The sequence below is a fragment of the Carassius auratus genome, chromosome 14 (assembly GCF_003368295.1).
Source record: "Carassius auratus strain Wakin chromosome 14, ASM336829v1, whole genome shotgun sequence".
NCBI lineage: Eukaryota > Metazoa > Chordata > Actinopteri > Cypriniformes > Cyprinidae > Carassius > Carassius auratus.
The window spans coordinates 4,239,967-4,264,672 of NC_039256.1; the positions used below are offsets into that span (position 1 = coordinate 4,239,967).

The 24,706-nt window shown below is 42.6% G+C and overlaps 1 protein-coding gene across 1 annotated transcript in view; it reads left to right on the forward strand.

Annotated features, from left to right (window-relative positions):
* limch1b (LIM and calponin homology domains 1b) overlaps positions 1-24,706 on the forward strand; it is a 241,614-nt gene that overhangs the window by 185,192 nt on the left and 31,716 nt on the right. Inside the window, exons 8-13 of the mRNA XM_026279634.1 lie at positions 8,172-8,541; positions 10,788-11,027; positions 11,326-11,404; positions 11,536-11,612; positions 11,768-11,852; positions 12,139-12,161. Of these exons, the coding sequence (XP_026135419.1) occupies positions 8,172-8,541; positions 10,788-11,027; positions 11,326-11,404; positions 11,536-11,612; positions 11,768-11,852; positions 12,139-12,161 (874 nt within the window). The remainder of the gene's footprint in view (positions 1-8,171; positions 8,542-10,787; positions 11,028-11,325; positions 11,405-11,535; positions 11,613-11,767; positions 11,853-12,138; positions 12,162-24,706) is intronic.

Below are 24,706 nucleotides of genomic sequence, written 5' to 3' on the forward strand. Positions count from 1 at the left end.
CATAAACAATGTTATTATATTTCTTGCTTTGGACAAAAGAATACAATAATAATTCTCATATCTCTTTTCTTAGTCTGACAGGATTGACACCGTACACCTTTCAGTTGGACCGCTGACCAGGGAGTCTGCGAAGGCGACAGTTGCTCAACACGTTTCTCTATTAAATTGATCTCAACGTTGGATGAGATGCTAAAACTTGGATTGCGTTTCCAAATGTAGGGAGGTTAGGAAGAACAAATGAGAGGATGATTGCAATCAAATTCATAAGGATGATTCGTCGTCTTTGGCACGATTGTGTATTTACTTCAATTCGAATTGATTGATGGTTCTTACATGTCCTACAAATGTAAAACGAGAAGAGGAAAGAAAAGGAGAGAGAGGACGGAGATGGTACGTCTCAGTAGCGGTTATCTCAAATACAAGGAGAGCGTTGTGTTAGTTGATGCACAACTAATCAAACAAAATAAACTTTAAGTGAAAGAGAGTTGTCTTTCTAATTTATTTGAACTCGTAGTGAGGGATAACAATGTCTCCTTTTAGGGCTCAGGTTTGTCGATACCAGGCTAGGATACACAAAGTAAAGAAATGGTAAGAAAAAGTAAAATTAGAAAAATTAATAAATGGGCAAAATATGCAAAAATGAAATTAAAAAGAGGAAATCAATAAGTAAAACAATAGTGGTTAAGTGTATAACCAAAATAGGAAGAGGGCTAAAACGCATTCAAATAATTAAAGGTCTGAATAGCATATATTCAGATGGGTAATAAATAAATTAGGAAGAATAAGTTTACTTTAACTTCCAAAGTTCAAGGCTTATTCATTCCTAAAATAATTAAGACCAAAAGAGAATACTAGAAATAAAAGATCATATGAAATGATCTGAGAGGGAAATTTTAAATGATTCAAAATAAATTTAATGTTTCAATTAAATTTCAATTGACAATTAATAATTGTGAGTTAGTATTTCCCTTTCTAGTAAAATGAAAATAAGTGGGCAATAAAAGAGAATGAGACTAACAAGTGTTAGTTAAGATGTTTAAAAATGGTTAAATCACGTCAGCGTTGCCCAAACACACACTATTCATCCACTGGATTGTAATGCTAACGGCTAACCTTTGAGGCTAGTGGCTTTAGTATAGACTTCAATGTAAATGCAATGGTTTCGTTAGCTTAGCAACACCGTGGAGTTTGTTTACACTAGTGCGCTGCGCGTGCACAGTTCAGAGTTGCTCCGGAAATACGTTAAGGCTTCCGGGTCACGGTCGTCACTACGGCAACCAAAACACACTCTAGTGGATAACGTTAGCACATGAATCGTTGCATTGTTGCAAATACAGTTAAACATGTTACATGAAATGTCGGCTCATTTCAACACTGTACAAATAACAACACCGCTTTCAGTTGGTTTTGCGATGTGGCACTTAAACTCTCAGTTTGTATAGAGTTAAATTTATCTTAATTCAGATATAGCAGCTTCCTGCTGTAGTTAGTGGGGCAGAGCGATAGCGACCTTCTGCAGATCTGAATCTCGGTGCTAGTTTCTCTGGACACAAAAAAATTTCCTTCGCTGCTTACGTCACGGGTCACACAAACACACTCACGTCTCGCTAGCTTCTCATCTTTCATTCCTTTAGCAAAATCAAAGATTAAATAACTTGGTTTATGCTCACAATTTAGATTAAACTGCCCGCATATTCTCCACCATAATAAAATGTAACGGAAACAGGTCAATTTAGCTCAAAGGGAATCATTTAAGATTTTAAAGGGAATTTGAACAGAATCACTGTTTCACGGCTGTTCACGGAGACACGCCTGCAGCTCAGTGAACGAGCCGTTTAACATCAAATCTGCGCTGGATACTAATATCCAAACTATAGTGAAAACACTATCAATTAGCACAGTAACAAGATCGGCAGTTTAAGACATTAACTTGTAAGCACAAAACACAAGATACTTCTCTTTTCAATATGAATAAGGCTTTATTAGATAAATCTAAGACATATAAACTAATCTAACACATAAACGCACGCACTCACACATTCACACAAGTTGCAGGAAGATCGAAAGTTAGGAAAAGATGAGTTTAAGAGAATGGAAATATGGAATTCCAAGTTTACAGCAATACGTTAAATTGCATAGACATGAACAACCATCAATCACGTAATTAGCCCTTGCAGTGGGTTCCTCAATGTGACTAAAATTATATTAGATACACCAGCACAACAAATATCTGGGGATACGTTGCCTTCGTTTCCTGTGAAAGGGACTCCCGTTGAAAAAGGTATCCCGGTGTCGCTGATTGGCTGGAAGTTCAGTAGTGAAGTGACGTCTTGGGAAGCCCGTGGTTGTTGGGCGTTGGCTGAAAGTGCAGAGTCGTATGCGCTGGTCGAAGTTGAACGGGCATCCGAGGTCAGGCGTCGGAGACTCGACGTTACAAAACTTAACTCAGAACACGAAACTCTCAAACGGAAAAGAAAAGAAATAAAGTTTGACGAGACTGGCTTGTGTTCCTTCTCATCGTGGCATAGTAGCAGCAGGCAGGCACGCTGGAACCGCGCTCAAAGAACAATGATGACTAACCGCATGGCTACATGCTACAAGCTAAAGCTAGGTAGCAAAGCTACAAGCTAAAAGCTAAGAGCAGACATGACTAATAGCATGACTGATAGCACGAGCAAGGCTGGAACTAAAAGTCGACATGGCTAATAGCAGCAGCTAGGGACTAAAAGCAGACTAAAAGCAAAATTTCATGATGTCCAAAGTATTTAAACTTCCTTGTTGGCCACCCCTCAAATGTTGCCTTGACCAATCAGATATGGTCTTGGCTCGGGGGGGGGGGGGGGTGTGTATCATAAATCATTTGTTTATCTTACCAAGCATGTGGTTCCTGCCTCGCAGGATCTAATTTTGGACATGATTCCTATTATGATAAGCACACGATTATGATATATTTTACAAATAAATGATTGTCAGGACAATATCAAGCAAGAAAATTAGATTATATCAATACTAGACATGACTATGTATCCTATAGTTATCAAAAGACATACACAATAAGTGATTATACATGATAGTCAAATGTGTGGGTTACACATAAATGAATATGGAGTTAAGCAATGGAATGATTCATTTATAAGTCCTTTTGAGTTCATTCTGGTCCATATATAATGTACAAAAAGCAGTTTCTTTGCCATTCTCTGGCAAAGGGACTTTTCTGTGAAGACAAAGGTTTAAAGCCCTTCCCCCTTAGGAATTTCAGTCTGGTTCTGCTGGGTGGGGGAAGTCAATGCAAGTATTTAACTTGATCTCCTGGGTTTACATGTGATGTCCAGCGTTGCATTTCAATCACGAACAATAAATTTGACAATCTCTTCTTCAAATTAAAATTGTCAATAATTGTTCTATTGGTGTTAATGTTGAAAGCTGTTGTGTGAACAAGTTGGTTGGTTGGTTATCTGAGGAGTTTGGCTCTCGTTTCAATGCACACAGCTCTGATAGACTCTTTAATTTGTCTGGTTCGACTCATTTCTGCTACAGAAATATGCAGTTACCTTTCAGTCGGTCATGTTCAACGTTACGAATGGGATCTTGCCCGAGAGCCCAATCACCTTAGAGTGGTACAAAACGAGCCAATGGTACACAAAGTATTTTGCATCGCGGAATTTGCATCGCGAGTTCCACCTCACAGAGCGGGTATATAAGGTGCAGCGCGAGCAACTCGCATTCAAGCTTTCGCTTCGGAGCAAAACACATCGCTTGCTGCTTTCACCAGAGAGCTACAAGCAAGAGTCACTGGTGTTGGTCTGGCGGTTCGTTTGGGTTTCCTGCGACAGCTCCCACATTCCCCTGAGCGCTTCAACACCTCTGAAAGAGCTTTTTTTTCCTTCCACAAAAGAGTAAAGGGTCGATTTGCGTCTTTTTCAAAGATGTCATTTTGCCTGTGTTTCTGTGTGCGATCGATACATCGCTCCTCATGATGGCCACGATCGCTGTGTCACGTGTCTGGGCTTCCAGCACGCTGAGACTGCATTCGTTGATGGCTCAGTGTTCTCATTGTGGTGACATAACCATCTTGGCGTTGAAATGAGATCGAGACTCAATTACCTTAAAGTTTTTGGTGTTGACAAATATAATTAGAAATATTTTACCAAATGTTTGAATTTATATTTGTTTATGAAAAAAGTTCCCAGGGTAATGTTTGGAGGATATTTGGATATTTTTATGACGTTTAAACATTCAGCATTTTTTTCCCCTATCATTTTCCTAACAAGATGAAAAATCTGGACATTTGGAATGTTTAAAATCATTTGGAAATAATGTTTTCATAATGTTTTCAAGATGATAGAATGTAATGTTTCTATAACATTCACACATACCAAGAAAGAATGTTCCTAATACATATAAAAAAGGAAAATTTCAAATATTTAACGAACATTCCCTAATAACATTTTCATAACATTTTCAAGATGATAGAATGGAATGTTTCTCTAACGTTCACATAAACCTACAAAAAATGTTCCTAATACATTACAAAAATGCACATTTGAGGAACATTCACTAATAACATTTTCATTACATTTTCAAGATAGAATGGAATGTTTCTATAAAGTTCACATAAACCTATAAAAAACGTTCCTAAAACATTAAGAAAATGCTAATTTTAAACATTTAAAGAACATTCAGTAATGACGTTTTCGTAAGGTTTTTAAAATGGTTGGATGGAATGTTTCTGTAACGTTCACAGAAACCCCACAAAAATGTTCTCAATACATTAAAAAATCTTGCCGTTCTCAACGGTTGCAAAACATTCCGAATTAACGTTTTCATAACTTAAGGGAAATGTTAGTAAAACGTTCTGACAACTCGTTTTTGTTAGCTGGGATAGTGCACTGTCTGATGCGATACTGTAGCTGATGGCTTAATGGTTAAAATTTTATCTCTAATAGTATCGATTTTAGAAGTAGTTCATAAAGTCATTATTGTTGTGATGTTGGCAAATGTCAAAACTTGTTGAGACTTTATTTTTTGTTAATTTAGCCACTGTATTGAATAAATACATGGGGTTATGTTTGTTTTCTTCTAAAAGGGAAGAAAAGGAATCGGATCTAGCTGTTTTTAATGCTTTTCCGTAGGATAGGTTACTTTCCCGCCAAGCAATACAAAATACCTCTAGCTTTGTTTTCCTCCAGCTGCGCTCCATTTTTCGGGCTGCTCTCTTTAGGGTGTGAGTATGCTCATTATACCATGGAGTCATACTGGTTTCCTTAACCTTCCTTAAGCGTAAAGGAGCAACTCTATTTAAAATGCTAGAAAAGAGAGAGTCCATAGTTTCTGTTACATCATCAAGTTCTTCTGAGGTTTTGGATATGATAAGGAATTTGGATGAATCAGGAAGATAACTTAAAAAGCAGTCTTTTGTGGTAAAAGTGTTGGTTCTACCATATTTGTAACAAGAAGTAGAATTTCTACACGTCACTTGTAGAAGTTCAACGTCACTTGTTGAACATAAATTCAATTGTTACTCTTAAATTGGTTTGGACTTTTTTTTGTATTTCCAAGTTCAGGGAACAGACACAGTCTCTAAAGTGTGATATCTAGGTGCAAGAGTCTCTGTGTTGAGAATTAGCTGATCCTGTGGCATGAGGCTGCTAGTTGACAGTTGGTTTAGCCAGTCTGTCTGCTTCCTGACCTGGGCCCCAGTTAATTAAGTCCAAACTCTAACTCTACAGAGAAAAAGGTGTTGCCCTTGGCTTTAGCACAGTGTTGTACTCTACACTCACTCCATCTCCAGGAATTTAATCAGCAAATGTGCTCAATGAGCAAAACTCCAACATTTCAGTGATGTCTAATCTGAATGCCTCTGATTGGCAATTGCATTAATAATCTCAACAAAATCATGTGTGATTGGTTATAATGCACAACACAGTAAATGTTTAAAAAGGAATAAGATGCATTATGAGAAGATCTAGTTTTTATACCACAATCAACAATTTTCATTTTCACTTTATTCATAACAGCTATAATAGATTTAATTTAATTATGCAGTGCCGGTTTTGTCCAATCTGGTGGCATTTTTGCCTCAAGCTCCCTTCTTTTTTTTAAGATCAGTGGTCAGGTGAAGGCTATATGATTTAGTAAGAGAGTGGTCCAAATACATTTGGCCACTTCCCAGAAAAGAGAGAACTGTACCCAAAGTAATTATCAAATCCCAAATGATTGGCATCGCTGGTTCATTTGACAGAAATACGTAACACAAATAATAATAAAGCTGAAATATTCACACAGAAGATGTTTCTCAGGTCAGTCAGAGTGCTCATGGTATGCATAGTGCTTACAAGTGCATACCTGAAGGCAACCCTGCGTGTACCTATACTATTATCCATAAGGGTCACTGTGATTTTCCCTTTTAAATTGATGACTTTCCCTTCGGGCATCTGGAGGATTTGTTCTCGAAGTTTTAGTCTGTTGAACTTGCCCTGATAATACTGCATTACTGGCACTGCTGTTACATCCAAACCATATATAACCATATTGACCTGTCTATACTATATACACAAACCTCTTGCCACATTAGCTATAAATAAGTCAAGGAATGCAATGTCCTTTTTTTTTTTTTCCTTTTTTTTTTTGCACACTTATTGTGTGCATCTCTGTATCCAGAGTGATTAGCTAGACAATTAAAATCCATTATGAAGCGATCTGTAGACTCGCTCACTGCTTGTTGTCACTGAATAAATTTAGCCCTTTCAAAAATCATGTTTCCCTTTCAAGGGAATTATGAACTGCATCCTCTAGGGTTCACTATGTCGAACATAGAAACACCTTGTCGTGACCTGTGTCTAAGCATACATTCAAAAAATACCAACAACATGTTGGCCGGCGACAGTTCATGACGTCAGTGTTTGTGTGTGTGTGGTGAAGATGCGTTCATCTCTCGAGGGAGTTGGATGCACTCTGCTGTGCTCATTGTTATGGATTTGTGGGACTACTGAGGGGATGTGAGTATTTCACCATTTACAGTGAGTTTGTAGATAGCATTCACCTCTCACAGGAATAGCGATGCTTTCGCATAATTTCCTTTTGCTTATTCCATCTATGGGAAATAAAGTCCCTTAGAACAGTATCTCTAAAATCCATGTTAAGAGGACTTTGGACAACTGGGTAACAGTCCAGTTCTTCTTCTCCTTAGCCCAAGTAAGACGCCTCTGATGTTGTTTGTAGTTCAGGAGTGGCTTAACAAGAGGAATATGACAACTGTAGCCAAATTCCTTGTCACGTCTTTATGCTTTGACCCCAGACTCAGTCCATTCCTTGTGAAGTTCACTCAAATCCTTGAATCGATTTTGCTTGACAATCCTCATAAGGCTGCGGTTCTCTTGGTTGGCTGTGCATCTTTTTCTTTCCACTCAACTTTCTGTTAACATGCTTGGATACAGCACTCAAGTCAAAGCTTCTTTGGCAATGAATGTTTGTGGCTTACCCAACTTGTGAAGGGTGTCAATGATTGTCTTCTGGACAACTGTCAGATCAACAGTCTTACCCCATGATTGTGTAGCCTGGTGAACCAAACTGAAAGAGCATTTTGAAGGCTCAGGAAACCTTTGCAGGTGTTTTGAAATGATTAACTGATTGGCATGTCACCATATTCAAAATTTTTGGGATAATTAATTGGTGTTTTTTGTTAAATGTGAGCCAAAGTCATCACAATTAAAAGAACCAAAGACTTAAACTAATTCAGTATGTGTGCATTGAATTTATTTAATGCATAAGTTTCACAATTTGAGTTGAATTACTGAAATAAATAAACTTTTCCACGACATTCTAATTTATTGAGATGCACCTGTACAGTCAGTGGTGATGTAAGTAATTTTTCTGTCAGTGGTGTTACTGTCAGTGATGTTACTGTAAGTGCTATTACTGTCAGTAGTGGTAATAGTTTCTTTCAATGGCCTTTACTGTTAGTAATGTAACTATAAATGACGTCACTATAAATGGGATTACAGTCAGTAGTAGTGTTACTTTCAGTGCCATTAAAGTCAGTAATTTGGTGTACTGTAACATTGCTATCAAAAGTGTCATTGAACGTTAGATCATAGTTTCTGTAAGCTAGTGGATCTTATTTGGTGAATATATTTTTTAGTGTAATTTCACTGTTTCTCTTTGTCTTCTAGGGAGCGTCGTGAACAGGAGCTGCAAGAAGCATACTGGAACGCCCGCACACCAGAAGAAGCAGCTTCTGTGCTGCAGCGTTATGCCCAGCGTTTTACCATCAGTGAGGCAGTTACTGAGTGCCTCAAACTCCCCAAGCTTCTGGAGAGGAGTGTGTCGGCTGACCCCACCCGTCACTCTTTTTCTTTGAGTGCTTCCTTAAACCCACTGCAGTACCTGAGGCAGCAGTCAGTTCCCTTGGCCAAATTTACATCCATGGTTGAAGAACGAGTGACAGGATACTGCACAGATGAATTCGTGGGAGATGTGACAGGACCCTCGCGGTGTCCAAAAGCTTACAGCAGTGCTACTGCTGAAATGAGAACAGATAAGGTTTAAGCCAGCTCAACATTTCTCCTTGCAGAGTTTTACTTTTTAAGAGGTTTTATAACTGATTCAAATATCTATAGCTTAGAGATAAAACTGATTTTTAAGTAAAAATCTCGAGCTATCCACATTAATTTAATATTTTTTAAATCTCAAATTGCTTTTAAGCAGTGCTTTAAGTGGCACTGTTAAGTGTGCACTAATTTTTTTTTTTTTTTTTGATGACTACCCTCATCCCCTGAGGTAACAAGAACTATATTGAAGGGGTTTTATATACAGCAGTCAATAGACAACCTTATAAAAAAATTCCTTTTATTAGTTTGTGGATTTGCTTGAGCTAGAAAAAGCTACTGAACATAAATAAAATGTGCAAAAGGATTTTGAAAAAATACCCTTAGTATAGGGTGACCTATGCTAATGCTAATGAGCTTAAACATATTTTTTGTACACAGTGCTGCGAACTGTCAAGCACTCCTGTACGCGTGCATCACTGTCCTACTCGCAGCTGCAGCAACTTGCACTCTCTTCATCAAGCTTTAAAACAAAAAGGGGACAAAAAAGTCCTATTGTCTTTGTGCATATAGATTAATTAGATAAATGAATATCTAAATTCGTGCCTAGCCTACAGACTACGTTATTTTTTTTAGAACTTAGAAAAAAGATGCTGCAGCCATAGAGCAGCCGGCGGGTGTGGTTGCAAGACGGCTCAACCTCCGCAATTTTTAATGTTTATCAGACAATAACTGCTCAAGATTTTGCTTTAGTATAATTTTCGCGACAATAAGGGCCAGATTCGGGATTCGGGACAACAGTTTAGATTTCAGGACTGTCTTGAATTTTTCGGGACGTCTGGTCACCCTACCTGAAAGAGCTACTGCATTACTTCATTAGCTTTCGTCTGACCTGCAACGACATCATTCTGGCTTGCTGTGGTGTCAGCCAGTGAGTCATCTAATTATGATTGTGTTGTTTTAGTACTTAGAGTCTGAAGCCAGGAGAGCTTATTAAGTATTGTTCACTGGTTGTGAATTTTTACAGAGTCGAGTGTGCGCGTTTCACATATCCTCTCCGGCCACGTTAAGTTATTAACAGTGGAAAAGTGGCAGCACAGGCAAAAGATTAAAATCTCTAGTAAAACAGATAAGCATACCGTTACGCTAAAGGCATGTTCTGGGCGCACGGAGAGGTGGCAGTACACTCAAGAGCTATATTTGGAAGTGGCGTTACTGAGTACCGGTGCGTACCGGCCCACTTAAAGCACTGCTTTTATGTCAGTAAATGCCTAATTTATATTCCCTTTAAGAGAAATCTACGTTTATATTTAAATTGTTCATTACTAGGAGCTCCACTTTACCTTTGGAGCTGTTAAAGTGCAGCTTTTGAGCAATGTAACATTGGTTGCTAAAGCAACAATTTGTTGTGCTAATATCCTGGATAATTTAGTGCTGTAGGAATACAGTTGCAATAGAAGTGTAGTGTTTTCAGAAAGCATGAAATGTAGCATGTTGCCCTCTGGTGGCTGGAATGAAGTAAAGTGGGCATGTGTTGAATGGGTGCTAGTGTTCAGCCGGTATGTGGGTATTTGTGAATTTGTTCTTTCTATGTGAAGTTCTCCCTACAAAGACAAAAACAGAGAGCTCAGAGAGAGCAAATAAGCTTAAACACACAGACAAACACATACACACACACATTTTTTTTTTCTGTCATGGCAGAGGCTTTTTGTTAACTTACATTTACATATATTCATTTGGCAACTTATAAAAAAGGAGGACAACAAAAGCAATCAGACCAACAATAGAGCAACAGTATACAAGATACAAATCTCAAAACTCTGACGTACGCCATTGTAGAAATGCATTATATGCAGTCAGATTTCATTTATTTGTTTAAAATAAGTGGCTGAAAATATAGACAACATCAAGATTAAGTGAGTAGAATTAACTTATTCATGTGCATTCAACATAATAGTCATCAGTTGATCCAACTGAATCATCAGGTGATCTGATTAGGCTACTGATATGACTAGAGTTACCCATTCGATTTGGTGAATATGATTTAAAATAAAAGTACTACTTATATTGTTCTATGTAAAATAAAATACAAATATTTCACATACAGCTTCGCATCTAAAAGTAAATATGCCTTGTTTTAAAGATTTACAAGATAAAAAAATATGAAACAAAAAAAAAAGATTAAAAAAATAAGGGGAATAAATGTCTATTCTGAATATTGAATCTCTCTCTCTCACTCAGGTGGATGAAATAATGTGCGTGACTGGAGAAAGAAAGGATGCCAGCCATAGCAATAAGAAGGGAGGGCCACAGAAAAACAAAGAAGCAGAAGATGATTATCTGCAGTTCTTCCCATCTTCTTACCAACACACAGCCTCAGACATCACAGATACTGATATGTCAGGGGTCCAGCCCACAGACCAGACACTCTCATCTATGTGCACACAAGAGTATTACGAGAAAGACACCGATACAACAGAGGTAAGCATGTGCTGTAACCCATACAAGCAAAAGAATGTGAAAAAAGAAATCCAGCACTACTTACTCTATGATGACGGAAACTTTAATACTTTAAAATTACCAACGTATTTGTATTCTCTACATCAAAAAGTAGTTATGGATTATTTATTTTTATTTTTTTATTTTAAGAACCTTGTAAAGTTGTTCAAGAACCTACTCACCCCATACTCAACCCATACAATCAAAAGAATGGAGAGTTTACACTCAATACAGCAGTTGAGTGGATTCTTATCATTCAAGAAGTCTGTCTGTTGCACAGGTTGAAGGTGGAACAGTCCCACAGGCTGGTGATGTCGCTATATTCCCAGAAGTGTTGGAGATAAAAGCAGAAAAGATAGGTTGGTTAGCTTTTATGTGATAAATGTCCTTGCTCATTATACAAAATACACTTTTTTCTTAATTTAAACAAATTATATAAAATTTAAAAAACGCTTTGGAAATGCATGTTCATGTCCATGTTCCTGTGTAGATCAAGAGCAGACAGATAAGATACATATGAGTGACTCTCAAACGGCCATGATTCAGTTTGACTACTCTGCTGTGCAGGTTGGCATAAAGCAATCTGTATTGTATTTGTGTTTATATAAAAACACAGGAAAAATACCATAAACAAATATAATGAATATTAAAATAATGAAATGTATTTGTTATATTTATTGAACCAAGGTTTTTTTTTTTTTTTTTTTTTTTTTTTTTTGTAGGAAAATAAACTAGCAACTGAGATCCCACAGAAATCAACAAATCAATCAGTACCATCTAACCTTGAATCATACATAACCAAATCAGGTGAGTGATATTCAGAATTAATTTTAGCCAGCAGTAAACATAACAGTAACATCTTGGTGTTCACTTCTCCCATTAGATATATAGAATTTAAAACCACTGAATTGTTCCACAGGTTTATCAGAGTCTGGATAATTTAACATTTGCCACTTGATATCCCTTTATATATAGATCCTATAGGATAGATACATTACATGCTTACACACTGTATAATACCATATTAATAAAGTGAATAATTCATGAAATTCATGAGTCCATGTTTTAAAAAATTGCATGTTTAATTTTCCAGATATGGCAGAAAAAAATGGAAATGTAAGTAAAGAAATTAAATGCATTCATCTCACTCTCTCCTCTTTCGTCATCCTTGAGGCTTTATTTGTTTTTGTTTTTAAGAAAAAAAAAGTAAGGATACCTTTTTTTTCTCTCATCTGGTATTTTTTTTTTTATTATTATTTTTCCACAAAGAGATTCTTTTGAATCATCAATATTAAATTAATTGTACAAATGATATGCTAGATTTTTTATGCTAAATGGTGTAAAAGAGTAAGGGTCAGTAAAGGTCTGACTTGAAATACTGCACTAACCATAATCCTGAAACAAGATCGTCTGAGGTTACGAATGTAACCATGGTTCCCTGAGAGGGAACGAGACACTGCGTCCTCTGAAGGGACACTATGGGGAACACCTCGTCGTGACCCGTGTCTGAAGCATACTTTGAAAAAACGCCAACTCGACCGGAGAGCACGTCATTTATCTTCTTCAAGAAGCTTGCGGCAGAAGCGTGGCAAGGGATCTAGAGGACGCAGTGTCTCGTTCCCTCTCAGGGAACCATGGTTACATTCGTAACCTGAGACGTTCCCTCTCAAGGGAACTTCGAACTGCGTCCTCTGAAGGGACACTATGGGGAACAGTATACCCACGCCGCCATGCTGAGGGGAGCGCAGGCCAGACCATGGTGAACACTAAGTACCAACTCTACCATTTCTATGGGAGTTGCCCCTAGGACGTTTAGACAGCTGTCTGTGACACTATCCCTTACGGCCAAAGGCCTAAGCTACATACCCAATTTAATTGAACGGGGCTTTACACCAACTCAAGAAAGGGCACGAAGCCACCGCGCGAAGCCCTTACCATAAAGGATTTTTAGAAAGAACGCAGAGCCTTAGCGTGCGAACTTACCACAGAGTGGATTTCAGAAAGTGCGCAAAGAATACACGTGCACACTTACCATAGTATGGATTTTAAAATACTGTTCTAGGGAGGGGTTCTCGTGGCACTCTGAAGGGGGAAAGCAGAGAACACCGTCAAACGAGAGGAACTCTGAATTCAGAGTAGCGTACTAACACGTGACCCTTTTCTGGAAAAAGGGGCCCGTGGTTAAAACTACTGCGAGAACCGCTCCAATATCCCTTGATGAGGGAAGCGATGCTTGAGTGTAAACAAATGCACTCCGGCTGAAAGGAGCCAAAGGAACCAAAGTCTAAACATCTCGAAAAAGGGAACGAAGCTGAGCGCGTAACCCTTACCATACAGGATTTTAGAAAAGTGTGCAGAGACTTGCGTGCACACTTACCACTTTAAGAAGTACACAGAATGTAGCGTGCGTACCAACAGGTTCCTAAGCATCGCAGAGGTGTTTTATAAAAGCGGTCAGGAGGCCCCTCAGGGTGACCTGGCCAACATTCATGAAATCTCCTGCAGTGCCGTGCCAGTTCTGATGATCAGCGAGGCTCCCACAGAAGCCCGTGATCTCGGCCGCCTAATACCAGAGCACGAGGCCGGAAGGACGGTGCTGACGGGTGTTAGTAGATGCCATGACTGAGCACTGTAAAAGAGACTCACTTAGAAAGTTAGTAGACATATGACCACCAGCAATTCAACTCATAAGTATATACAGAAAAAGGGTTACATACTCACCCATCCTCCTGTAGTGGAACCCTGCTCACAGGGCGCCTCCTTATAGTCCAGACCATCAGTAAGGTGGTTACTATGAATATAGAACCAACCAAAAACATCATAGGTCCAGCATATGAGACTGTTATGAGAGAAATTCTCCCCCACCTAACCTCGATCAGGTGGAGAGCTGGTGGTCGCAGGGGAATTCAGGCAAGGGAGGAAAAGAGCAGAAGTTAAACATAAAAACAGTTACTGTTCTCTCTAGGTATCGCTCTGATTCGGACGAGAACGCTGCCTCGTCTGAATCACATCCCTCAGGTCCTGCTTACCTCCTCGCGACCCACGATTCCTCTTGCCCCTGCCCATAGGCGGGGGAGGAGCGGGAGCCGCGACACTAGCCTTCTGCGCCCGTCTTTGATCCTCAGAACGAGACGGGCCAGGACCCCTATGTTGTTCGGGCTCGGACCTGGACCTTCGTGGAATGAAGGTTTTAAAAGCAGCTGAGTGCGCCCTTGCCTCCCTGAACTTTTCAACCACCATCTCGAAGGAGGTACCGAAAAGCTCAGAAGGCGAGACCGGAGCATCGAGAAGAAAGCCCCTTTCTTTCTTCCCGATGTCTGCCAGGTTCACCCACAGATGTCTCTCCGTTACTACCATGGCAGCCATAGACCTACCCATGGCGGAGGCGGCCTGCTTGGTAGCACGGAGAGAGAGGTCTGTGGTGCGGCGCAGCTCGGCCACCTGATCAGCTGAAAGGCCCTCGCCTTTATCCAGGTCCCTCAGCAGGTCAGCCTGATAGGCCTGAAGCACCGCCATAGTGTGCAATGAAGCCACAGCCTGACCTGCTGCTGCGTATGCTTTGCCATTTAAGCGGGATGTATCCTGGAGGGGCTTAGATGGCAAAGAGGGAGATTTAAGAGAGGATGTTTCCCCCACAGATAGCTAGCCAGCGTCTCTTCTACAGGGGGCATCTTCTCATAGCCATTTTCGCGCATGCCCTCGATGTTAGCATAACTCGTATGCTGAAACCGATGGATGCGAGAAGAAAATGGCCTCTTCCATTCTTTCTCGATTTCCGCATGTAAATCAGGCAAGAATGGAAGGCTCACCTGGGCTGGAGGGCTATGGTCAGATAAATAACGCTCATCAAGGCGACCTCGCGGCGTTATTTTGCTGGTACGTTTCCATGGCAAGTTTAACTTTGCTGTGGCACGATCCATAACCTCTAACAGCTCCTCATACGCAGGGCAGGAGGATTGAGAAGGCTCAGCCTCAGCTTCTTCGCCATCCTCAGACATCTCCTGCTCTTCCTGGGTAGAACCCAGCAGAGCACTAACTTCAGTATCAGAAAGGGTTAATGATAACACGTCTTCCTCCTGAAGTTCATTCTCGTCCGCCGCCGAAGAGCGAGAAAGAGAAAGTCCCTCTCTAAACTCTTCAACGAGGTCCACCTGTGATCCCCACGAGCTCATTCTCCTCCGTGCCTCAACAGCGGCGGGTCCTGAGCCGCGGGAGACAGATGGCTGTCCCTCTTTCCTCGAAAAGAGAGACAAACGAGAGCGGAGCTTTTTCATGGAAAAACGCTCACAGTGCACGCAAATCGCCCCCTCAAGGACATCGCGCGCGTGCTCTTCGCCCAAACAAAAAACGCAAAGACTGTGTGTGTCATCCGGTGTCAAATAACGCTGACACGGATGCACGCACTGTCTAAACGCCTTGCTAGTGGAAGCCATGATAACAAAAGTAAAGATCGCTCTTACCGTGGTCGTTTCTCAAACGCACACTTCAAACAAAACAGTCAAATGAAGACAAAGAAGATAAATGACGTGCTCTCCGGTCGCTTATTTATAGTCGCGCCGGTAGTGGCGTCAGACGCTGTCACCGGCCAACGAGTTGGCGTTTTTTCAAAGTATGCTTCAGACACGGGTCACAACGAGGTGTTCCCCATAGTGTCCCTTCACAGGACGCAGTTCGAAGTTCCCTTGAGGGGGAACCATTCAGAGTCACTGTTACCATGGAAACAGGAACTGTAATGGTGAGGTTTTGAAAGTAAGCATTAGTTAATATGTTTTATTTTCATTATTTTCAGTGGCTCATGGGAGTTTTTTCATTCATTACATCACGTTTCATCTTTTTAAACTATTTTAAATAGGATAATGTTAAATAAGTAAAATAAAAACTAAATATTCTATACCAGATTGTCACAGTGTCTGGTTTGTGTTCCCTGGGTATCCACTAGATGTCCTTCTTCCCCACGGTGTATGTCACTTCATGAACCACATTCCTCACATTTCTCTGCCTAAATCATTGCACCCAGCTGTCACGGGTTATCAATCATTGCACTCAGTCAATTCCCCATTAGCGTTGTGTCTCCCTGTGTATTTATACCTGGTCTTTGTGAGTATGTGGCACGGAGTCCTTGTTTAATGTTAATCTGTAGTCTTGCTCTTGCCATGTGTCTTTGTTTGTTCTCATGTTGGATTGTTATTCTGGTTTTGACCCATGCCTGGACTGTTTACCCTTTGGATTCCCCTCAAATAAATATCAGTCACGCACTTGGATCTCTCTCCGTGTTTCCTGAATTCCGGCCGTGACAGAAGGACTCCGTCACAGCAAGATCCAGCGGTATGTCTTTTGATGCTTCCCGTTCCCCAACCAGGATGGTGGAGTGGAGAGCTAAATATTTGAAGTTGACCGCCCTCCGCCAGGAGGGTAATGAGGTTGGTGCCATGGCACAGGTGTTCTGGTCCCTGGCCGAGGGCATGGGATATAATGACGCGGCCTTAAAGGATTGTTTTAACATTGGGCTGGGTGACCCGGTTCCTCAAGAGGAAATGGCTCATTTGGACACATTCGAGTTCTGGGAATTTGTGTGCTACTTGTAGCATCGGCTTCCGTGGGATGCCCCAGCCACTCCTGTCTCTTCCGGTGGGATGGCCGGCAGCCCAGCGCCACTGCACAAGAAGTCTGCCAGCCCAGGGTCACAGCACAAGGTGGTCGACAGCCCAGCACCACTGCCCAGAATGGCCGCCAGCCCAGCGCCACTGCGCAGAATGGCCGCCCACCCAGCGCCGCTGCCAAGGATGGCCATTTCATTAGATGGCCGCCAGCCCAGCGCCACGAGACAAGATGGCCGCCAGCTCAGTGCCACAGCACAAGATGGCCACAAGCACAGAGCCACTGCCCAGGGTGGCTGCCGGTCCAGCGCTACTGCCCAAAATGGCCGCCAGTCCAGAGTCATGGCACAAGATGGCTGCTTGCCCAACGCCTCTGCACAGGATGACAGACACAGCTGACCTTCCAGAGTTGAGTCAGGTTCCCGTGAACCCTCCAGAGTCGAGTCAGGTTCCCGTTGACCCTCCAGAGTTGAGTCAGTGTCCGGTTGTCCCTCCAGAGTCAAGTCAGGTTCCGGTTGACCCTCCAGAGTCGAGTCAGGTTCCTGTTGACCATCCAGAGTCGAGTCACGTTGCAGTTGATCCTCCTGAATCGAGTCAGATTCCTGTTGACCTTCCAGAGTGGAGTCAGGTGCCCGTTGACTTTCCAGAGTTGAGTCAGGTTCCGGTTGACCCTCCAGAGTTGAGTCAGGTGCTTGTGGACCCTCCAGAGTTGAGTCAGGTGTTCATGGACCCTCCAGAGTCAGGGTTAGTCACCGTTGACCTTCCAGAGTCAGGGTTAGTAACCATTGACGTTCCAGATTCAGGGCTAGTTCCTGTTGATCTTCTAGAGTCGAGTCAAATTCCAGTTGACCATCCAGAGTTGAGTCACGTTCCAGTTGATCCTCCTGAATCAAGTCAGATTCCTGTTGACCTCCCAGAGTTGAGTCAGGTGCCCGTTGACTTTCTAAAGTTGAGTCAGGTTCCGTTTGACCCTCCAGAGTCGAGTCAGGTGCTCATGGACCCTCCAGAGTTGAGTCAGGTGCTCATGGACCCTCCAGAGTTGAGTCAGGTGCTTGTGGACCTTCCAGAGTCAGGGTTAGTCACCTTTGACCTTCCAGAGTCAGGGTTAGTCACCTTTGATCTTCCAGAATCAGGGCTAGTCACCGTTGACCTTCCAGAGTCAGGACTAGTCACTGGTGATCTTCAAGGACAGAGTCAAGTCACCGGTGATCTTCAAGGACAGAGTGAAGTCACTGGTGATCTTCAAGGACAGAGTGAAGTCACTGGTGATCTTCAAGGACAGAGTCAAGTCACTGGTGGTCTTCAAGGACTGAGTCAAGTCACTGGTGGTCTTCAAGGACAGAATCAAGTCACCGGTGGTCTTCAAAGACTGTGTCAGGTCACTGGTGATCTTCAAGGACTGAGTCAAGTCACTGGTGATCTTCATGAACAAAGGCAAGTCACCACTGATCTTCATGAACAAAGGCAAGTCACCATTGATCTTCATGAACAAATACAAGTCACCAATGATCTTCATGAACAAATGCAAGTCACCAATAATATTCATGAGCAGAGTCAAGTCAGCACCGATCTTCTAGAATCCAGTAGAAACACCATGGGAGTACCAGAGTTTCGTCCTCCCGTTGGTCCGGCCGCACGGATGTGCTGGTCTTCTGCTCCGCCTTGGGGGGCTTCGTCCTCGACCACAAGGATGTGGTGGTCTTCTGCTCTGCCCTGGGGGCTTTCTGCATCGATCACAAGGATGTGGTGGTCTTCTGCTCTGTGAGCAGTCTAGTCTTGCTCTTGCCATGTGTCTTTGTCTGTTCTCATGTTGGATTGTTATTCTGGTTTTGACCCATGCCTGGACTGTTTACCCTTTGGATTCCCCTCAAATAAATATCATACACGCACTTGGATTTCTCTCCGTGTTTCCTGTATTCCGGCCATGACACAGATGGTAAAGCAGCAGAATCTCCCAATTTTTCTTGTCTTAACATTCTTCTTCTCCAGTAGAACAGGTGATATATACTACTTCAGGGTTATAGATCAACTGTCTCTCTGTCAACTCCACTCCTCCTGTTTTTTGTGTTGTCTGGTGCATCCTTGTATGCTGCATTTGCATGTTGGTGCATAATAGTGCGGATGGTATGGTTAGGTCCCTCCCCCAGTGCTGAATCTGGTGAAGTGGGGTGAACACTTTTCTTGGGACCCTGAGGAAGAGCGAAAGCATCAGAAGAGGAAGCAGAAGAAGGGTAAGAGCGGAGGTATCCGGGCTAAGCTAATGGCTAAACCACACAAGCCAGCTATCCCCACCATCGTACTGGATAAATACGCTCTTGGGGCAATAAAATGGACTACATCCGACTACTACGCTCAACTCAGAGGACTGTAAGAGACTGTAGTGTTCTTACATTCACAGAAACATGGCTCAGCAATAGTGTTCCAGACTGTACTATACTTCTTGATCAGCTGACATGCTATTGAACAGACAGAGTTGATGGTTTTCTCATCTTAGCTGGGGATTTTAACAACGCAGATTTAAAGAGTATGTTCCCAAAAATACACCTACACATAGACTTTCCAACACAGGGTAACAACACTCTGGACTTTGTTTACACCACCCAGAGATGATCTTAAAAGGCCCTCCCCCACCTTGGTGCCTCAGAGCACATCACTGTCAAGTTAATGCCTGCATATAGACCGCTTGTTAAAGTCGCCAAACCAGTTCACAAACAGATGCAAATGTGGCCGAAAGGGTCATCAGAGGCTCTTCAAGACTGTTTTGACACATTGACTGGAATATGTTTAAGTAGGCTGCCACATACAATAACACCACATACCTCTAAAAGTACTCAGAGACTGTCACTGCCTACATCACCAAGTGTATTGATGATGTAACAGTACCAAAGTCCATCACTGTCTGGGCCAACCAGAAACTGTGGATGACAGGGGAGGTCTACAGACTCCTGAAGGCTAAGAATGCTGCCTTCAGAGCTGAAGATGAGGTGGGCCTGAGGACAGCTAGGGCCAACCTATCCCACAGTTTCAAAGAGGCTAAGAGACAGTACTCCAGTAAGATAGACCATTGGTTCAGCGACAGCAGAGACAGTCTGAGCCTGTGGCAGGGGATTATAAACCATTACAGACTACAAGCCCCCCACCGCAAACCTGTGACTGCACCATCACCCTGCTGAAAAAGCTGAACGTCATCTTTGCTCACTTTGCGGAACAAAATTGCACCACTGCACAGAAGACTCCACCTCCTCCCAGTGATGACATTGTTCCCGGACAGCTTGAGGAGATCACTCAGCAGGATCAAAGCCCGCAAAGCTCCGGGTCCTGACAACATCCCTGGGCTTGTACTAAGAAACTGTGCAGTGGAAGTCACTGATGTCTTCACAGACATTTTCTATATCTCACTAAGTCAATGTTGTCCCCCAAATGCTTCAAAGCTACCACCATCATTCCAGTCCTGAAGAAGCCATCTCCACCCTGCTTCAATGACTACCGTCCAGTTGCACTTACTCCTATTCTCATTTAGTGCTTTGAACAGCTAGTCATGCACCATATCAGGTCTGCACCCCCCCCTCCCTGGACCCCTTCCAGTTTGCATACACTGAACACTGGTGCCCCCAAAGGATGTGTGCTGAGCCCTCTTCTCTTCACTCTGTTGACCCACAACTGCACACCGTCACACAACTACAACCTTTTCATTAAGTTTGTGGATGACACAACTGTAGTGGGTCTCATTAGCAACAGAGAAGAGACAAACTACAGGAGCAAGGTGTGCCACCTGGCCAGATGGTGTAGTGACAATAATCTCTCTCTGAATGTGGAGAAGATGAAGGAGATTATTGTTTGTAGGACTGCCAACAAAGCAGCACTGGCCAAGAAAGCACAGCAATGTCGCAAACTGAGTAGAGCCAGATCCCTGGCCCCCATTATTTGCACCTTCTACAGAGGCACCATTGAGAGCATCCTGACTAGCTGCATCACTGTGTGGTATGCACCTGCAGCTCGTCCTGCCGCAAAAAACTATGACTCATAGTGAGAGCAGCTGAGAAGATCATCGGTGTCTCTCTCCCCTCCCTCCATGACATTTATGGAACCCGTCTCACCCACAAAGCCCTCTGCATTGTAGGTGATCCCACACACTCATCACACAGCTTTTTCAGTCTGCTGCCATCAGAAAGGGGACTGTGGAATCTCCAGGCCAGAACCAGCAGACTAAAGGACAGATTCATCCATCGGGCTGTCAGGAAGCTGAACTCCCTCCTGACTTTTCTCAGTATTGTAGCTTTGTAGGAAGGTTTCTTCAAGCGACTGAAGATGTATCACAGTTCTTTTGCATTTAGTGCATTTCTTCATGTAATTCCAGACAGACTGGATTAGGTTGAGATCAGATCTCTGTGTGGAGCACTGGCTGTTGTCAGACTACTTATGCATACAAAAAGCCCATTGGTTTATTACAATTAATGGCAAAAGGAATGTTTGGAATACAAAATGATATTTCCTACTGCCACACTACAGCAAAGGATAAATACTAATGGCCTAAGACCTTTGCACGGTAGTGTATACAGTGTATATATAGAGAGAGATTGAATTTTTGAATTCAAATACACATTTATTAAAGCAATATTAAGCTAATAGCTAGGTTTCACAATATAACAAACTCACAAAACAAAAAATAATAAATACTGCTGATCAATCAATCAATCAATCACCTTTATTTATATAGTGCTTTAAACAAAATACATTGCGTCAAAGCACTGAACAACATTCATTTGGAACACAGTGTGTCAATAATGCAAAATGATAGTTAAAGGCAGTTCATCATTGAATTCAGTTATGTCATCTCTGTTCAGTTTAAATAGTGTCTGTGCATTTATTTGCAATCAAGTCAATGATATCGCTGTAGATGAAGTGACCCCAACTAAGCAAGCCAGAGGCGACAGCGGCAAGGAACCGAAACTCCATCGATGACAGAATGGAGAAAAAAACCTTGGGAGAAACCAGGCTCAGTTGGGGGGTCAGTTCTCCTCTGACCAGACGAAACCAGTAGTTCAATTCCAGGCTGCAGCAAAGTCAGATTGTGCAGAAGAATCATCTGTTTCCTGTGGTCTTGTCCTGGTGGTCCTCTAAGACAAGGTCTTTACAGGGGATCTGTATCTGGGGCTCTAGTTGTCCTGGTCTCCGCTGTCTTTCAGGGCTGTAGAGGTCCTTTCTAGGTGCTGATCCACCATCTGGTCTGGATACGTACTGGATCCGGGTGACTGTAGTGACCCTCTGATCTGGATACAGACTGGATCTGGTAAAAACATTATAAAAAGCCATCATTAAATCTTCATCATCATCTACTGTACAAAATATCTAATTTATCCCCCTAATGTACATAAAAGATTCCACACATTTAATCATTTTATAATAGGCATGCTCTATTCTAAGCAGAGCCACCACCAAGCCAAGGTTTTAAAAGACAGAAGACTCTTTTTATCTTACCATTCTCCCGCAGCAATAGATTACATTTAGAGAGGGGATAACATCTCAGGTTAAACATGTAACCATGGCTCCTCGAGGGAATGAGACCCTGTGACGGAGGACGCTTTGGGAATGCCCTTCAGCGTGACTGGCTCTGAACCACGTATACAATCAGTCAATGGATGGTTGAGACATCACAGTGCGGGTTGATGTAGCGACCAGGAAGCTTAAAAGCATGTGTGGTGAAACCAGCAACAGCTTCTAGGAATGAAGTAAGCACTGGCAGGAATGCTGGATGTATGGCCCTGAGACACAGCATCTTGTTCTCTCAAGGAACCATGGTTACATGCATAACCTGAGACGTTCCTCTTCAGGAACATCAACATCCATTCAGAGGACGCTTTGGGAATGAATATGCTCATGCCGCTGACTTTCAAATTTCTGCCTAGCATAGAAGAGCACATCTAAAGCGAGAAAAGGAGCCAGGAGCCTGACAAGTAGGTGGGGCCATCCCGCCCCAAAGGCAAACTTCAGAAGTAGGAGTCTTGACCCCGAAGAGAGGGGAGATCATAGGACTCAAGGCTTTAGGATGGCATCCTGATCAACTGCTTAGCATAAGCTTCTTCTGGCCGGAGGCCTCAGCTTCAGTGCACCACAGAGGAAACATCTACCAGAGGTTGTCTTCCTACAGACTGGCCACCGAGAGGGACTTGGAAGGCCGCAATGCCCACCACATAGACCTTCAGGCTGGAGTGGGTCAACCCTGCAGAGAGAAGGGTCTGCAGGAACTCCAGAACTGTAACAATTAGGCAGTTGACTGGTTCGATCTGGCAGTCTCCACACCAGGAGGTGAAAAGTTTCCACTTCCAGGCACACAGTTTCCTCATGGAGGGAGCTCTGGATTGGAGGATGGTCTCAACAACCTCATTTGAGCGACCAAAAGCTACAACCTGTGCCCCCTCAGGGGCCACACCCATTACCCCCATCTCCTGGCTGGGTCATGTCCTGCGACTGTGAGAGGAGGTCCCTCCTGATGGGAATCTCCCCTGGAGAGCAATCTAGGAGGAAAATCAGGTCCAGAACCAGAACTCCCGGGAGCAGAACAATCGGAAGGAAAGTCATACAGAGGAAGCCTCGGCCATATCTGTACCATGACATGCAGCTCCAGTTGAGCTGGATGAGTCAGAGAGAGAAAAAGAGGGGACAGTGCAATGTCATCGGAGTCACCAACAGGTCCACCTAAGCCTGGCCAAAGACTCTCCATATCTGTTTAACAATTCCCTGGGCCTTTACCACTGCCTTGACAGGATGTCTGCTCCCATATTCAGATGCCCAGTAATGTGAACTTCTCTCAGTGAGAAGAGTTTGTCTGGGACCCAATAAGGATCTGGAGCACCAACTTGTACAAGGGACACGAAAGCAGACCCCTCTGGTGGTTCAAATAAGATACACAGCTGTTTTGTCAATGCGTACCAACACATAGTGACCTCATAGGTCTGGGAGAAACTGTTTTAGTGCTTGAAGCACAGCCATGTCAGATGGTGACTGCCTCTCACTGTCCAATAGTCTACTAAGGGAATATATCTCTCGAGATTGACCTCTAGTGTAACTCTGGTTACCACTGCTACATTTCTGGGCAATAACTGAGAGAGTGCTGAGAGAGAGTGTACTAGCTGCTTTAGGCCTGTGAGCACCACTCTGACTCTAGACTCTTGCGTCATCAGCGCGTGAGCCGCTCAGTCACACAAACAACATCAATCTCCTCAGAGAAAGATGGCCACAGCAGTGAGCTCTCTCTAAGAGGAGAAAGAAATAGCAGTGTGGGCTTCCAAGACTCGTGAACAAGTTCTTGGAAACATGGGTGGAGATAGAAAGAGCCATCCCCAACCCGTCCGCCATATCATGTGCGATCTCCGCAATCTCAGTCTCCGCCACGCCTCACAGGCACGGACACAGTCCTTGGAGCATGTCCGGAGAGAGCGGAGTGCTTAACAGCGGGAAAAGCACAGTCAGCCCCCGAGAGCCGACTATGCGAGCTCCATTCCCCATTATTGCAGCTCGAGACTGAGATCTTGTGTGAGACAACACACAAACTGCGTGTATCCCTACCCCAATATCCTTTTGGAAACAACACTATATTAAACATATGATTGCAACTATATATGGTTTTTCAAGTCATTTCCAGCAGGTGATATATAAAGTATGAACAATGCAGTACAAATTGACAAGCATTTATTACAGATAAAAAATATTACTGCCATATTATGAGATAAAAAAATAGTTTGTAGTATATAAACAAATCATTATTATTTGTTATTGCCCAGCAGTTCTAGATTCCTAAGCCAATTAAAAGCAAGAAATTTGGAGAAAAAAATTAAAGTTGCCTATAGTATCCACTACCAGTCAACAGTTTTTGAACAGCAAGCTTATTAATATTTTTTAAAGAAGTCTCTTCTGTTCACCAAGCCTGCATTTATTTGATGCAAAGTACAGCAAAACAGAAAAATTGTGAAATATTTTACTAGCCTATTTAAATTAACTGTTTTCTATTTGGATATATTTAGGGCCCGAGCACCGATGGTGTGAGGACCCTATTATATCTGCTCC